Below are 16,023 nucleotides of genomic sequence, written 5' to 3'. Positions count from 1 at the left end.
AATCTGACATCAGCAGAACAGGGAAACAGGGATTTAACGTGTCCATATATTGGCACAAAAATAAGTGCAATAAACATTATTGTTGTTTTAAGATTATTTTATGGCATTGAAATAATGATTAATAATAATAATAATATTAGACATTTTAATTAAGACATTTAAATTGGAATGTTAAATATCAAATATTCTACATTAAATAAAATAAAACCACCCAACAACAAAAATATTAATTAATTAAATAATAATAAAAAAAAAAATACAATCCAGTTTCTTATTGGTTTGGATCTAGAAGTTTAGGACTTTTTGTCTATTTTTTTCCCTGACCTTCTTTGTCTGTGACTAATTGCCCACAAGAGGGCGCACTGAACAAATACAATCAAAACATTGTTCTGTTGTTAATGTCAGTGAACAAACCTGGCTGTTAACACATTTATTTTTAAACAATAGTATATAAAAATATAATATCAGCATATTTAACTTAGACTCCCAGGTTTATATGGTGAATTGGATAAAGGGCTTCTCTCTTTAGGAACATTTCTCCTCCACTCATTTCTTAAGTACTTTTCTATTTTCTATCCTTTTTTCATAATACTGGACACTGGATTTTGTGACTGACATGTAGACTGTATGTATTTATTATTATTATTTTTTTTTTACACCACCAGGTTCCAGAGGAATTTATAGTCGATGTATGAAGTCAGTTCTCCACAAGTTCAACACGTCTCCTAGCAAAATTAAGTAAGTGTAGTTCATCACGTCGACTATAGTCAGGTTTATCCAATTTAACACTATATAAAAACTAATTTTATGTTCATCTTTAAAATTTATCTCACAAAACCTAAAAAAACATTCCATTTGAAAGTTCATCATTTCAGTTCAGTTCACTTCTTCAGGTTTTCTCTAATGTAGTGGAATCTGTACATTTATTTCAGCCCACATCCAGGGGAAAAAACACCAGCAAAAATTCATACATTTGCAAGAGAAATGTAAAAAGAAGTGGTCGATGTTTGTTTTGTGAATGTGTGTGTAAAAATATTTAAGAATATTTTCAATTTAAAAAATTGAATCATTACATATTCCCCCCAACTCAAAACAAGGGCTGTCCTCAGGCCACAATAGAAATGAAACCAGCACTCCTTCACTGTATCATATGGCTGTATAACAGCGACAAGCAGTGGAACTTAAAAAGAAAAAAAAATACAACAACAAAATGTCATCGTACAGCACATGACCATAGCGCAACATTTCACCCGAACAGCATCCATCTCTTATTTTCATCCATTGTTTTTTCTTTCCATTGGAAGATGAACTGAAACAGAAAATATCACAATAAATTTTTTTGAAACAGTCAAGTATAAACAGTAAGGTGAACAAGCAGTGCACATTGTCGTCATAACCCCCTCAGACATTCCCATACACGTCATGCCCTAGACCAGCCAAAGAAAAGCCTTATCCTTTTTTTTTTTTTTTAAACAAAATATCAAAAACAATATGGAAAACAATAATGACCTGAAACCTTTCAATATTCAAATTGTGACGCAAAATAAGGGTTTGTCCACCTGTTGACGGCCCAGTCACTGGTAACCCTCGGCGTCCGCCTAGGACGGAGGGAGTACGGGTGTTCTGTGCAGGCAGTCTGTGTGGAATGAGTAGGGTGTTGTGAATGAGTGTATGGATGGACTGTGTGTATGTAAGGTGAGGAACACTAGCAAATCTATCAGTTAGAGAATATTGGTGTGTTTGCATGTGCACAGGTTGAGTGTCAGTGTGGGGTGAGAGAGTTCCCAGGAGGCATGACCACAGGACTGTTGACTAAAGGAGACACTTTCCCTGTGGTCGGACCAGCCGCCAACTGGCCACAGCTGTCTGGCTCCCTAAACAGGAAGTCAAAGCCACAGTCTTCCTGTTCATCAGGGACAACCACTGTCTGGTCCCGCAGACTGATCTCAGCCAATTGTTGGGGTGTACACTCCAGATCCTCCTTGTTGTCCCAAGTAAAAAATGGATGTAAGTTAGCAACATGGCGCACACCACCGTCAGCTCCATCTGCCACCCTAGTCAGCCTGTAATTCAGCTCAGACAAAACTTTGGTAATCCTGTATGGGCCTTTTTAGACTGGGGCTAGCTTGGCAGAGAAAGCATCTGATCGAGGGTGGGCTTTCAGTTTAACCAAATCACCAACACCAAAAGAGACAGCACAGCGATTTTTGTCATAATGTTTTTTATGTGTGGACTGGCTCTCTGCCAGGGACTCTCTGACATGATCATATGCCTCTTTCAAGGCCGAAGTCAGTTCCACCTTGTAGTCTGCTACGGAGTCAGCCATGTATTGGGGGTTTGGTGACATCCACAAATCAAGGGGTGTAGCTAGGTCTCTGCCATACAAAAGGAAAGCTGGGGTGTCCCTTGTACTCTGGTGAGGAGCCGTTCTTAAAGCAAAAGAGATCAGTGGCAAGTGGAGGTCCCAGTCTCGATGTTTTTGCCCAGCATACGCATGGATTGCAGTCTTAATAGTATGGTTCACTCGCTCCATCTGGTTAAACTTGGGGTGGTAGGCTGTAGTCAACCTGTGATCTGAGCCTATTGCCGCAACAACCTCCTCAAAGAAATCACTCACAAACTGGACACCCCTGTCAGAGACCAGGTGTGCAGGAGCACCGTGTTTTGCAAACACCTCAGAAATAAACTTGCGAGCTGCAGTCACTGCTGTAGCCTCTCAAACTGGACAGATTTCCACCCACTTAGTGAAATAGTCAACGAAAACTAAAATGTTCATTCCCACAGCTGGATCTGGGGAGGGGACCCATGAAATCAACACCCGCAAACTCCCATGGATACGTGGCAACCACTGGTTTCAGGTAGCCTCCAGGCTTTCGGTTGACTGGTTTGGATAACTGGCAGGTCATACAGGACAGGACATACCTCTTAACATCAACCCTCATACCTGGCCAGTAGACTCACCTCTGCAAGCGTCCAAGGGTTTTGGTAATGCCCAGGTGACCCCCCACTGGGTGGTCATAAAAGTATTTCAGCAACGTGCCTTGCAGAATTTCAGGCACATAGAACCGTAGGGCCTTCAGAGGATGTAGCCGGCAGGATGTCCTCTTATCCATGAAGTAAACTAAACCATCCTGAATGCAAAAATCTGCCGAGCCCATACAGGATCTTTTCTCTAGTTCAGTGTACATTGAGATTTCTCGGTCACACTGCTGGAGCAACTAAATTTGCAGAGCCAGGTCTGTGGACTACCTCAAAGTCGAAGTCCTGCAGTCGTAGGCACCATCTAGCTAATCACCCTGAGGGGGTGGGCCTTGCCATCAGCCACCTCAAGCTGTTGTGGTCCGTAACAACTGTTACATTGGAGCACTCAATATATGGACGAAAGTGTTTCAGAGCCCAAATTCCTGAATATAGGCATTCTGATTTGTGTAGTGTGCGGCTTGCAAATGCAACAGCTCTTTCCATGCCATCTTCTCCAGTCTGGGTCAACGTAGCCCCAAGACCAACATCGCAAGCATCTGTATGAACTGTGAAAGGCTTTCCAAAATCTGGTAAAACAAGGACTGGTGCACTAGTCAGCTGCTGCTTCAAGTGATCGAAAGACTGCTGGCACTCATTGGACCATAAAAATTTGGCATCCTCTCTCAAAAGAGTGATCATGGGCTCTGCAATACGAGCATACCCTGCAATGAACCTACGATAGTAACTTGTCATTCCCAGAAACTGTCGTACATTTTTAATTCTTAGGTGTGGGGAACTGCCTGACTGCAGCTATCTTACTTCCATCAGGACCAATACCCTCTGGGGTTACAAGGTAACCCAAGTAACATAGATTTGGTGTACAAAAATGGCATTTGGCCAGCTTCAGAGAAAGGCCAGCCTCCGCTAAATGCCCCAATACACTAGCGAGGTCCTTCAGGTGCTGGTCAAAGGGTGGTGAAGCGACAATAATATCATCCAGGTACGCCATACAACAGTTGTGTGTAAGCCCTGCCAAGACAGTATTCATTAACCTCTGGAATGTCACAGCTGCATTGGACAACCCAAAAGGCATTACTTTAAACTGATAGAGCCCTTTGTGAGAGATAAAAGCTGTCTTTACTCTCGAGTCAGTAGCCAATGAGACCTGCCAATAACCACGTGCAAGGTCCAGAGTCGAAATAAATTTACCTTGTGCCATAAAATTCAAAGAGTCATCTACTCTCGGCAGGGGATAGGAGTCCTTCACTGTACATTTGTTCACTTTCCTAAAATCCACACAAAATCTCTGCTCTGTACCCAGGTTTTCAACTATCACAATTGGTGATGCCCAGGGCCCTGAAGCGGGTTCAATGATATCATCCTCCAACATTTTAGAAATCTACTCTTCAATAATTTTTCTTTTAGCAGGCGAGGCACGATAGGGAGGAAGGCACACTGGTTTTGCAGTTCCTATGTTGATCGTATGTGTAACTAATGAAGTTTTCCCAAGCTTCCCACTAAAAAGATATTCAAAATCCTTCAACAGGCTTGCCAGTTTTTCCTTGTCAGCTGGAGGTAGGACTACCTGGTCTAACACTGGGATAAAATCAACGGTGACATTCTTAAAGGTCAGGCAAGCTACATGGCCTTCCAAGTCCTGAAACTCCCCCTCTAACAGGCCTAAGTCTGGTGCATAGTTTGCATTGTCTCCTAATTTGACACCACCTGTCGCCGGATGAATGTGAACATCTGCCTGAATCATGAAACCTGTGCCCAAAAGGACAGGGCAAGACGGGTCCGGAATTACGGTAAAACGATGCCTGAACAAGTGGCCCAGCAACCTCACTGGCAGCCACACAACGCCTAAAGGAGTGCACTGTTTTGAGTCAGCCAACTTGAGTGGGGAGAAAGTCCAGGGGAGAACAATATCCTCATTTACTCCACACTTAAGCAGAGTGGATGGATGGACTGCTGAAATGGATGCACCAGTGTCCAGTGTTGCCCTCAGAGAAACCTGGTTAACCATTATCATTGATGTCAGGGGAGAGTTCTTAGTCTTCCTTGGGGTGTTCCATACTAAATTCACTGAGTGAGGACCCTCCGCTCTCTGTATGCTGGGCCCTGATTCCCCTTTTTGGTTGCCCCCCCCCCCTGGGTTTTCTGAAACCTACGTGGTCGAGCAGCCAGGTCACACCTAGTGTCTTCCGGAGTGCATGAGGGCCCTTGACCTGACTGAGGACTCGTAGCTGTCCCCCCACTAGGTTCTGTGTTTCCACTCTGCCTAGTTTTCTTACAGCTATGGAGCCATTCCTCTGGTTCAATAGATTTACCCCCGTCAAACTTGGGTGGGACAAGGCTGGAAAGGTAACCCTGATTAACTGGGAGGGCTGTGGGCATGACTGGGCTGTGTATCCAGCGAGAGTGTGTTGCAGTGCGTGTACTGTGTCTAGGACGAGCACCAGTATTATTTCCGCCTGAATGTTGATAAGCCTCAGCAGTTTGCCCTGTCGTGTTTTGTGAGTATGTGTGTAGTAGGGGTGGAGGTATACATAGGCTGGGTACCTGTGTCTGGTCTCTGTGAGTGTGAAGAGGTCTGGGTCCCAATCTGTTGTAGTAAGCTGTGTTGTAAATCAATAGACATACTAAATGCAGATGTCAGCGTATCTACTTGTTGCTGCAACTTTTTTAGCTGAGCAGCAACATGCTGAAGTGTGACCGAATCATCACCCCACAGCCCATGTGGAATACAGTCACGGTCCTCATCATCATCTACAAACATATCAAGACGTCTAGCCATTGTAAATGTAATTTGGAAGACCAAAAAAAAAAAATTGATCACTAACAAATGGAAAGAAAACTATCCTAGGATAGGTTACATTAGCACACTTGCATTAGTAAGTAGTACCAATAAGCCTATCACAATACACACAAAAAATATTATCATCAAATATCAGTGCATGTATTTCCCATATATATATATATATATATATATATATATATATATATATATATATATATATATATATATATATATATATATATATATATATATATATATATTACACACACACACACAAAAGGAGCGTTTCTGTACAAAACAGAAACGCTCCTTTCCCATCCGAATCATGTATGCACCAACTCCCGTGTCCTTTCACACTCTCACCAACCCTGTTGTTGCATGAGTGAATGACAGATCTCAAAGCTGCTGCTTCAGCCATCCGTTAGCAAACGTATGCCAGGCAAAGATACAATAAGTCGAATTCCAAAAACAGTTTGTATGCTTCGTAATAGTCACCAACAAAAAAACATATTCCCAATATACTCGCTGTCCATTGTCTAAACCTTTCTTTCCGAGGTTATTCATTCACAGTTCGGGCACCATTTGTAAATTTCCGGCTAACAATTTAGCCTAGGTCCTTACGCGTGTACACAAATTTTATATATATATATATATATATATATATATATATATATAAATCCAGGCAGACACCGAAGAATGGGATGCTCTTTGTTTCATTTATTGGTGGCAATCATTTATCCTTCTCACACTGTCTTTGCAATAAGATAAACAACAGAAAACCACAAAAAGTGTGAGGTATACATGAGCATGCAGATTAGAGTCTCAGCCAGTGCGAGAGAGAGCTGGAAGCGGGTGGGGGGGGTGATGTCATTACAACACACACACTCATGCAATCACACTACCGGCAATTCAGAGACTCCAGTCAGCCTAGTAGCATGTCTTCGGACTGTGGGAGGAAACCCACCAAGCATGGGGAGAACATGCAAACTTCTTTTTTACAGCCTTTCTTCTCTTCTCTTATTGTTCTCTCATCTGTCTTGCTGCTTGCATCTTGTCTACTTCATGCTCTTGGTGACTTTTCTGTCCTATTTCTTTGAGGATGGAATCATCAGAGAGTATCTCCGAGACTTTGTCTTCCATTGTCTTTCCATTGTCCATTCTTCACAGCCCGCAATCCCTGCACTCTCACTCAGAGCCGTTTCTCCGCTGCAGGTTCATTACAAGAGCCGAATCGGCAGAGTGATTCCCCTCTAAGTGAACTGTACAGGGAGCAGGATGTACACTTAAAGTGCACTGAGACTCGGGCCCGAGACATCGGCAATCCATTGCTCTTCCTGTAATAGTGGATGTTGAGACCTGAATTTTTCCACTTGAATTTGAAGGCTCGTATTTTTTACACCTGAATTTTAATACCTGAATTTTTTCCATCTGAATTTGTGAGGTTGAAAAAAAATGAAGATTGTATTTTTTTTTTTTGTAAATACAAAGCAGAAAAAATCAAACTTCTTTTTTGCGGCAAGTTTTTATTCAGTTCATGTGATTCAATATGCTATTTTGCTTTCAAGAATTTTGGCACTATTATACTTCCATACCTTTTCATTGCTAACTTTTATTCTGGGTCTAAAATGAACACAGAGCAGCCAAGAAAAAATGGCCATCTACATCAGTAAGAAAAACAAAGTAGATTTTCAGTTTTAAACATGACGATGGTTCATTTTTATCAATTTTATTATTTGTTTTTATTCTTTTATTAATTTACTTATTTATTTATTTATTTATTTAAATCTTTAAATCCCTAATTTTTTATTTAATTCTGTTAATCCTTGAGCACCTTGATTATAGATCTCTCTCTCTCTCTCTCTCCATTGACAGTGGCAGGATTTTGGACTTGTCATTCTATGTATTGTCCACTAGAGGACTTCACTATTTCTCCATGTTGTATGTTGCTTTTCCCCTCTGTCTCTTTATAGTGTTTTTGCTGCCACCTGTGGCTCAGTTCCTTGTGTGGATTTAAATCCCCCTGTTTCTTCCTTCCTTTACTTGGTGTTAAATTGTGGATCATGTTAGTAATGCTGTTGTTCTTGTCTGTTGCTTTTTTCTCACTTTGGCCTTCTTTGTATTTCACAAATCAGGAAGGACAAACAAGTGCTGTTAACGTTGTACTTCCTGTTTAATTGTAATTGTGTGGAAGTTAGTGTGTGTTCATTATGGTGCTATTTAAAATGAATAATATTGTATAGTTATAAATAATAGAATATTCATTATAAAATATTCACAATTAGAATGTACAATAAAAATGGGACTTTCTCACTTCTGTCTGGTCAGCAGTGAGCTGCTAAATATGCACTTCCACTTCCTGTTTTACTACAAACTTGAAGTGTGTGATCTATAGAGTGTGTTCATTATGATGAGACACGGTGCAGCAGCTGGTCAGTGTGTGTTTAGCTCTAATTCTCTCTTTGGATTAATGTGTTGGTTTGGATCCACAGTAAGAACGCAGGTGTGTTTTCTTCTCCTCCTTATACAGCTTCATATCACTGAAGGTAAGTCTGCTGATCTCTCTCTCTCTCTCCTATTTAATACTATGTCATGAAATACTGTGTGTATGAATTTATCTTTTAAAGCAAAAAGTCATGCACTAATCTTACTTATGTGGAAGTATAAAACACACTGGATAAATGATATTTATGTAAGTTTTGGAGTTTTCGTTTTAATTGAATGTAAATAAAAATATAAACATTAGAAAATGTTCATTATGGGAGTCTCATCAAGCCTGTTTAACACTTATTAAGTAAGAACTTTCTGCCAAGAAAAGTTTATTAATCCTTGTCTATGTCCTGGGTTTATGTATCATGATTGCTGTTCTGCTTGTTCTTTCCTCGTCCCCCTACACCTTCCTCTCGCTCTCTCATTGGCTGTTACTCATCGTGGTTCTTACAGCATCATACATGTGGTTACACCACAATAATTTGGTCCAATCAATTTAAAGATGCTTGAAACACTTGGTGTGTAAACTGTTCACAGAATGGATGGATGACGACATTAAAATGCTTACCCGTGTGGTGTGTTCACACTGTCACTTCATTTGGATATATTTAGGAAAAGTTTCCTTTTTTCTGCTGTTAGTTTCTGTGTCACAAGCCTCTAAACATTTTTGCCTAAACATTTTGCTGTGTTGTGTTCTTGCCACCATATTGTAAAATGATTTGTTTGTTGTTGTGTATTATGAGGTGTGTTGCTCTGTAGGAAGCGTTTAAAATAGCTTTTAATAAATAAATAGCACTGCTTTCTTTTACAAGCCTGTGGTGGTTATTAGACTTAGTTTTCAATACTTGTGATTAGTGAACACAAGTAAGTTGTGGACATTAGTGAGTTGTGGAGTTCCAGGATGTCTGTAGTTCTGTAGAGTTGTTGCAGATGGTGAACTGCTCATTAACAGATCATTAACTGGTGTGTTCATACAGGCTGCAGGCTGAAAGGAAATGGAGAGACAAGAGATCACTGCATACACAGGAGGCTCAGTACTGCTGCCCTGCTCCTGCACTGACCTCCACAGAAAACCTGAGAAATTCACATGGAAGAAATACACAAATGGAAATAACTGGGTACAGATATCTCCTGAGAGTGATCAGTACAAAGAGAGATATCAGCTGGTTAATGATCACTCTTCAGGAAATCTCTCTCTGCTCATATCACACCTGACTGAAGAGGATGGAGGAGATTACAGGTGTAGTGTTAAAGGGGGTGAATACAGAGACATCAGACTCACTGTTAAAGGTAAATGAGTCATTTTTATTCACAATGCTACTTCAGTGATAATCTCATGACAGATGAATCTGATGTTGTAACAGCAATGCAATATGTTGATGTTTGTTCATTCTCCAGGTTGCACACTGAATCAACAGACAGTGGATGTGACTGGAAACATGGGACAGTCTGTCCTTCTGCCCTGCTCCTGTTCTGAACTACAAGCCAAACCACTATATAACTTATTAAACCTTTCTCTCCTTGCAGGTGCATCAACAAGACCTTCATCATCCACACCAGTGATCACAACAACTTCACCTCCTTCCAAACCAGGTACCACACACCACTGATACACACTGGAATGAAAATTCTTAGTTTTAGGGTTAGTACATCAGCTCACAGCAAGAACCCCACACTAACTTTCACTTCCTGTAGATGTCACAACAAAAGGTACAAAACCAACCCCAGTGCTCAATGATGAAACAACTGCACACTCTGAAACATCTTCTGGTAAAGCTAATGATCGACACACTACATAAACTTCTGTTCATTTAAGACGCACTTACTGTCTTCTCCTATTCTGCAAACGTGCGGGAAAAAAAACTTTCCCATGAAACATTTCTGTACAAATGATCTCTATAGAGACTTAGACGTTATACAAGAATCAACACATCTACAAACCCCTTATCAATTATTCTATCAAACTCTTCTCTATTTCTCTGCTTTTACACTTTCCCTCACTGTTTCGTTTTAACCATGCAACATTCAGTGTAACATTTAAACAGTCTTAAGGTCATGTTCTGACTGATATTGGTGATGTCTCAGCTGATTGATCAGCTTTGCCAGTCGTTTTCCTGATGCTGGGTGCCTGGTCCATTGCCCAAAACATCTCTCCTCAGCCATGGAGCTGCTCTTATATCACCTGTTACCTGAAGGAACTGGATGAAGAATTCATCATCTCTTTCTTTTTCTGTCTTTCAGCAGTTCAGCTTCTTTTTGCTCAGTATATTTTCCTCTAGCATTCTCAATTAGAGCTTTTCCCCATTAAATGTTGAAGCTCAGAATTCCAGACCATCACAGCTTCAGGGTCGATGGATTGATCCTGAGCTCACTGTCAGTATGAAGTTTCCCATTATCTCCTGTCTCTGTGTGGGCTTCTGCTTCTCCACACCGTCCAAAAACGTCCTGTTAGATGGATAGATGGCTCAAAATCAAGCAGCAACCTGAAAAACCAATCTATCAATTAAGATCATAATACATTTTTTCTTGGGCAGTAACGCTGAAATGCCAATAGATCAGCAACAGTAGACACGGTCATGTAAAAACTCATGCAAAATAATGCACAATAAAATGCATGTTTACAAGAAGAAATGCAAATTAACACTGCTTTTGTTCGATGCATTAAAATGTATCAGAGTTAAATAGTTTATCAGTGTTAGACGATTAATAAGGATTCAGAACATACACTCAGTTCTGCTGTGCAAAAGACATGAGCGACTTTCTCACTTCTATGTGGTCAAGGCCATACTGCTAATTTTTCACTTCCTGTTTTAACTGAAAGTGTGTTCATTATGATGAGACACGGTGCAGCAGTTGGTCAGTGTGTGTTTAGCTCTAATTCTCTCTTTGGATTAATGTGTTGGTTTGGATCCTCAGTAAGAATGCAGGTGTGTTTTCTTCTCCTCCTTATACAGCTTCATGTCACTGAAGGTGAGTCTGATGATCTCTCTCTGTCGGAACTCAGAGTCCCCTCCGAGTGGACATATCGCAGGGTGGAAACTTTAATTGTACCTATTACTATTATTTCACTAATCTTACCAAATAAAGTTAATAAACTATCAAATACTTAGCCGAAATGAAGGAGATCTCAGTCAGCAGATGAGGAGAAGCAGGTTTCTTTATTCAGAGATGCAGTTAATCACATGCATTTCTGAGGAGAGCAGCTGGTCTCAAAAAACCCCAAAAATTCCCTTCTTCTTGTACCTCAGGCACCCCATGGTGCCTCCTTTTCCAAATTTAAATATTTCCAGATTATACTCAATGTATGTATACCTTTAATCCCTCCTTCCTTAATTTACATACTTACTATATTTTCTTATTTGTCCCCATACCGTCCCTTTTCCTCCCTTTTCTGACATCAATGTTCCTTCTCTCAATCTTCCCTGAAATTTTCCTAGAAATGATATATGACCGCAATCTTTCGGGTACATGATGTATGCAACATTGTGCATGTACCTACAGTACCTCGATGTTTACAACGAAGTGCACGTACCTCACGTACCTTGATGTTTTAAATTAGATGTGCTTCAATTTCTTAGAAAACCATGCATCTATTTCTTGGTAAACCCTCTATGTCTGGATCTAAATGTGCTTCTCTTTCACCTATTAAGAGATGCTGACACTGATGAGATGCCGTCATGTCTAGGTTATGTCTAGCGTATGTCTCTCTTCTCTCACCTTCTATTCTGGGCCCTGAAAATCCCCTTACTTTCGAATGTCTCAGCACCAGAAAATCCCCTTTTTCACCCTTCTCAGCACTATTTCTGCATGATTAGCATGATTATTATAAAAGTTATACATGTGCATTAATCAAAAGCTAAAACAACCTGATATTGTAAAGATACATATATTATCTGCATTACTCAAAAGCTTACTACTAATCAGGAGCTAAATAATTTTGATAGGTATTTGATATGTGATAGATAACCACTACTTCTAGGCAGAGCATTGCCATTTTAAATCTAGTCTAATGTATGATGTATGATATCTATGTAATTTCTCCGACATCTCATCATTAATACTATGCCAGGAGTCACTGAATGTAAGAATTTATCTTTTAAAGCAAAAAGTCATGCACTAATCATACTCATGATATGGGAAATTTACAATGAACAAGTTAAGTTATTTAGGTAATTTTTGGAGTTATATTTTGAAAATATAAACATTAGAAAATGTTCATTATGGGTGTTTCATCAAACCTGCTTAACAGTTATTAAGTAAGAACTTTCTACCAGGACTTTATTAATCCCTATCTATGTCCTGGGTTCATGTAGAATGCTTTTTCAAATGTAAATTTGAAAAATATTGTGTTTTTATTCTGCTGTTATTGTCTCTTTCACAAACATGTTTGCCTGACTCTATAGAAATGTCATGTGAGGAGACCACGGGGCTGATGGTAGTTCTATATGATGCAGTGTAGGAAGTCTGTAGGAAGGTTATTAAAGTAAAGTATAATGGCACACCTCTTTCTCTTTGACTGGCCAGTTGTGCATGTTTGTTAGTTACCAAAATTTGTCTTTAGTGGACATTAGTGAGTTATGGAGTTACAGGATGTCTGTAGTTCTGTAGAGTTGTTGCAGATGGTGAACTGCTCATTAACAGATCATTAACTGGTGTTTATACAGCAGAACAGATTACTGCAGACATTCACATGGAAGTGAAATGATGCAGCAAAGAAAAACGTTTGGGAAAAGATATCTCCTGAGAGTGATCAGTACAAAGACTTCAGCTGGTTAATGATCACTCTTCAATCTCTCTCTCCTCATATCACACCTGACTGTAGAGGATGGAGGAGATTACAGGTGTAGTGTTAGAGAAGGTGAATACAGACATGTCAGACTCACTGTTAAGCATAAATATCTCATTTTTATCTACAGTTCTACTTCAGTGATTATCTCATGCTGTCAAAAGCAGGCTTCAGGTAGAATCTTACAAAATGGCTCTCTTCATGGACTGATCTTTGCTCATTTTGAAAAGGTTATGGCAAAATAGCATTTATGTTGCTACTTATTTTCAGTATGAATTATGTACTTCATTGAAACAACCAATAATTACTAAAGATTTAATTCAGAATATTATAGTAAAATCATGTTGACAATATCATCAATTGCCAATTCAAAATAAACCAGCTTTCATTTTTTGTATGTATTTTCAGATTTCCAAAAAGTTTATTGTTGGAGATGTACGGCAGTTCAAGTGACTTAGTGCAGACATAGAGGACCTATCACTGCCAGATGAAAGTGTAGACCAGATGAACAGATTAATAGGAACATTTGAACCTCCAGCTGCTGATTTCAGTGAATGTGTTGAGGAAGCCTCTGAAGAAGCATCTGATAACCCGACTGGAACTCCCAGGGCTGGGCTGCTCAGTTGTAGATTCACTTTTGTTGTGGCATCAATGTCTTTCCTGGACCATCATTCTCTCGCGCTCTCTCTCTCTCTCTCTCTCTCTCTCTCTCTCTGTCTCTCTCTCTGTATCTGTCTCTCTAGAGTCAATAGCTGCATTGTAGCCAGTTTAAACAATGTATTATAGCTATGATTTTCATTCAGAAATTGTTCTTTCCAACACTTAAGTTTTTTATTTTGTACAGTACAGTGTATATAGAATGTGTGGTATATTACTAAATTGAAAAGTATATCCTTCAACATTTTGAATGTCATTTCTATTATGCAGTTAATTAATGCAGTTTTATTCCTAATATTCACATCCTTTTTAAGTCTGTTTCTGGACAGATTTTATAAAGTTAATTTATAGGTCTTGTGCATTTTGAAATCTTGTGCATTTTGAAGAAAAGTCCTTTTCTTTTAGTAATTCAGGAAACAAGTTAGTTCCTGTTTTCATTTATTCTTCAGTGGCTCTAAACAGTCAGACTTTCACCAGCCTCTTCTTTTACTTTGTTTGGAAATTAAAATAAATTGTTCTCTATTTCCAGCCTTTATATTAAATGTCTTCAACAGTATCTTTACTCATTGTGGTGTTCAGTAAAAGCAGAGTGTTTGGGATTTATGTGTTTTTCTGCAGCATCACACTTTTTGTGTTTCACTCTTCTACCTTGTCAGTGACATACTGCTAAATTTGCACTTCCTGTTAATGTATGAATGTGGTAAAGTGCTAAATCTGTAGTGTGTGTGATCTGTAGTGTGTGTGATCAGACACGGTGCAGCAGTCGGTCACTGTGTGTTTATCTTTAACTCTTTCTTGGGATTAAACTGGGTTAGGGTTAGGTGAGTAATACATGCTTGGACGAGTAATGTTGCTAGAAAACATTTGGATTTGGATTTGCTATGATGGATGGATGGAGCTACTTATGACTGTACTGTGTGTTGAAACAGATGAAAGAGGAAGAAAGAACTGAAAAAGTAGTAGAAACTTCGTCATGTGATGTGCTGTGTGTGTGAGCGCTTTAAAAACTGAATGTAAGACTGCATTTTCACAACACAGTGTCTCTGCTTATGGTCATTTGTTATTAAAAATGCAGGTGTGTTTTTATCTTCTCCTTCTCCACATCACTGAAGGTAAGTCTCTCTCTCTCTCTCTCTCTCTCTCTCTCTCCTATTTACTAATCTAAATATTTTAAAAATGTCAGAATTTAGCATTTAAAGCCTATAAATCTTACCATCATCAATCTTACTCATGATGTGGAGATGTAAAGTGTACAAGAAACAACTGAAATCATGTGGTTGAGGTTTTTATGAGGTCATTACTGACCTGTGGCTTTGGGGTGTAACATGATGACACTATCTGTATCGGTATTTGTGCTCCAAAGATCCATTTCTGTGTCTGGATTGAAAGTTAAATTGTATTTTTACAGCATTTCATGGATTGCAGTGCAAATATTCAGGCAAGAAAAGTATTGGTTTACAGTAAAATACCAGAAAAGGTAATTCATAATAGGTTATTTAAGGCTTTAGGTAGGTGTGTGAATTTTTTTTGCCATTTGTTTTAGCAACTAATTTTGGCAACCTTTTGGTTACGTAATCTCTGAAATTAATTTTTAAGTGTGAGTTCATTCTCTGGTTAAAGTTGCTGAATCAGAGTAAGCTAGATAAAGGAAGTGATGAGTCAGTGGATAAAGGAAGTGATTTCAAATCATGGGACCTCTTTAGATAAAGTTGCTTTGTATAAAAGCACAAAGAAATGTAATGGATTAGATCACAGTACTTTTATTGTAGAATAAATAAATACTGCACCTCCAGATACTGACCCTGAACCGTATTTGTATTCATATAGAGCATTTATCTGTTAATGTTTTCATTTTAAGTTACATCCCTACTGTGGACATTAGTGAGTTGTGGAGTTCCAGGATGTCTGTAGTTCTGTAGAGTTGTTGTAGATGGTGAACTGCTCATTAACAGATCATTAACTGGTGTGTTCATACAGGCTGCAGGCTGAAAGGAAATGGAGAGACAGAAGAGATCACTGCATACACAGGAGTCTCAGTACTGCTGCCCTGCTCCTGCACTGACCTCCACAGAAAACCTGAGACATTCACATGGAAGAAATACACAAATGGAAATAACTGGATACAGATATCTCCTGAGAGTGATCAGTACAAAGAGAGATATCAGCTGGTTAATGATCACTCTTCAGGAAATCTCTCTCTGCTCATATCACACCTGACTGAAGAGGATGGAGGAGATTACAGGTGTAGTGTTAAAGGGGCTGAATACAGATACATCAGACTCACTGTTAAAGGTAAATGAATCATTTTTATTCACAATGCTAATTCAGTGAT

General features: G+C 39.2%; 1 protein-coding gene across 1 annotated transcript; it reads left to right on the top strand.

Moving 5' to 3' along the window:
- Nucleotides 1-9,232: 9,232 nt before the first annotated feature.
- LOC131353859 (polymeric immunoglobulin receptor-like) lies at nucleotides 9,233-15,991 on the top strand. The gene is made up of 2 exons (XM_058390933.1): nucleotides 9,233-9,538; nucleotides 15,669-15,991. Exons 1-2 carry the CDS (start codon nucleotides 9,244-9,246, stop codon nucleotides 15,989-15,991), a joined length of 618 nt encoding a protein of 205 aa, XP_058246916.1. The 5' UTR covers nucleotides 9,233-9,243.
- Nucleotides 15,992-16,023: the final 32 nt, after the last annotated feature.

This window comes from Hemibagrus wyckioides, linkage group LG06 (genome assembly GCF_019097595.1).
Source record: "Hemibagrus wyckioides isolate EC202008001 linkage group LG06, SWU_Hwy_1.0, whole genome shotgun sequence".
Lineage (NCBI taxonomy): Eukaryota > Metazoa > Chordata > Actinopteri > Siluriformes > Bagridae > Hemibagrus > Hemibagrus wyckioides.
Note: the sequence above shows the minus strand (reverse complement) of the source record. Positions and strands in the feature narration are given on the sequence as shown.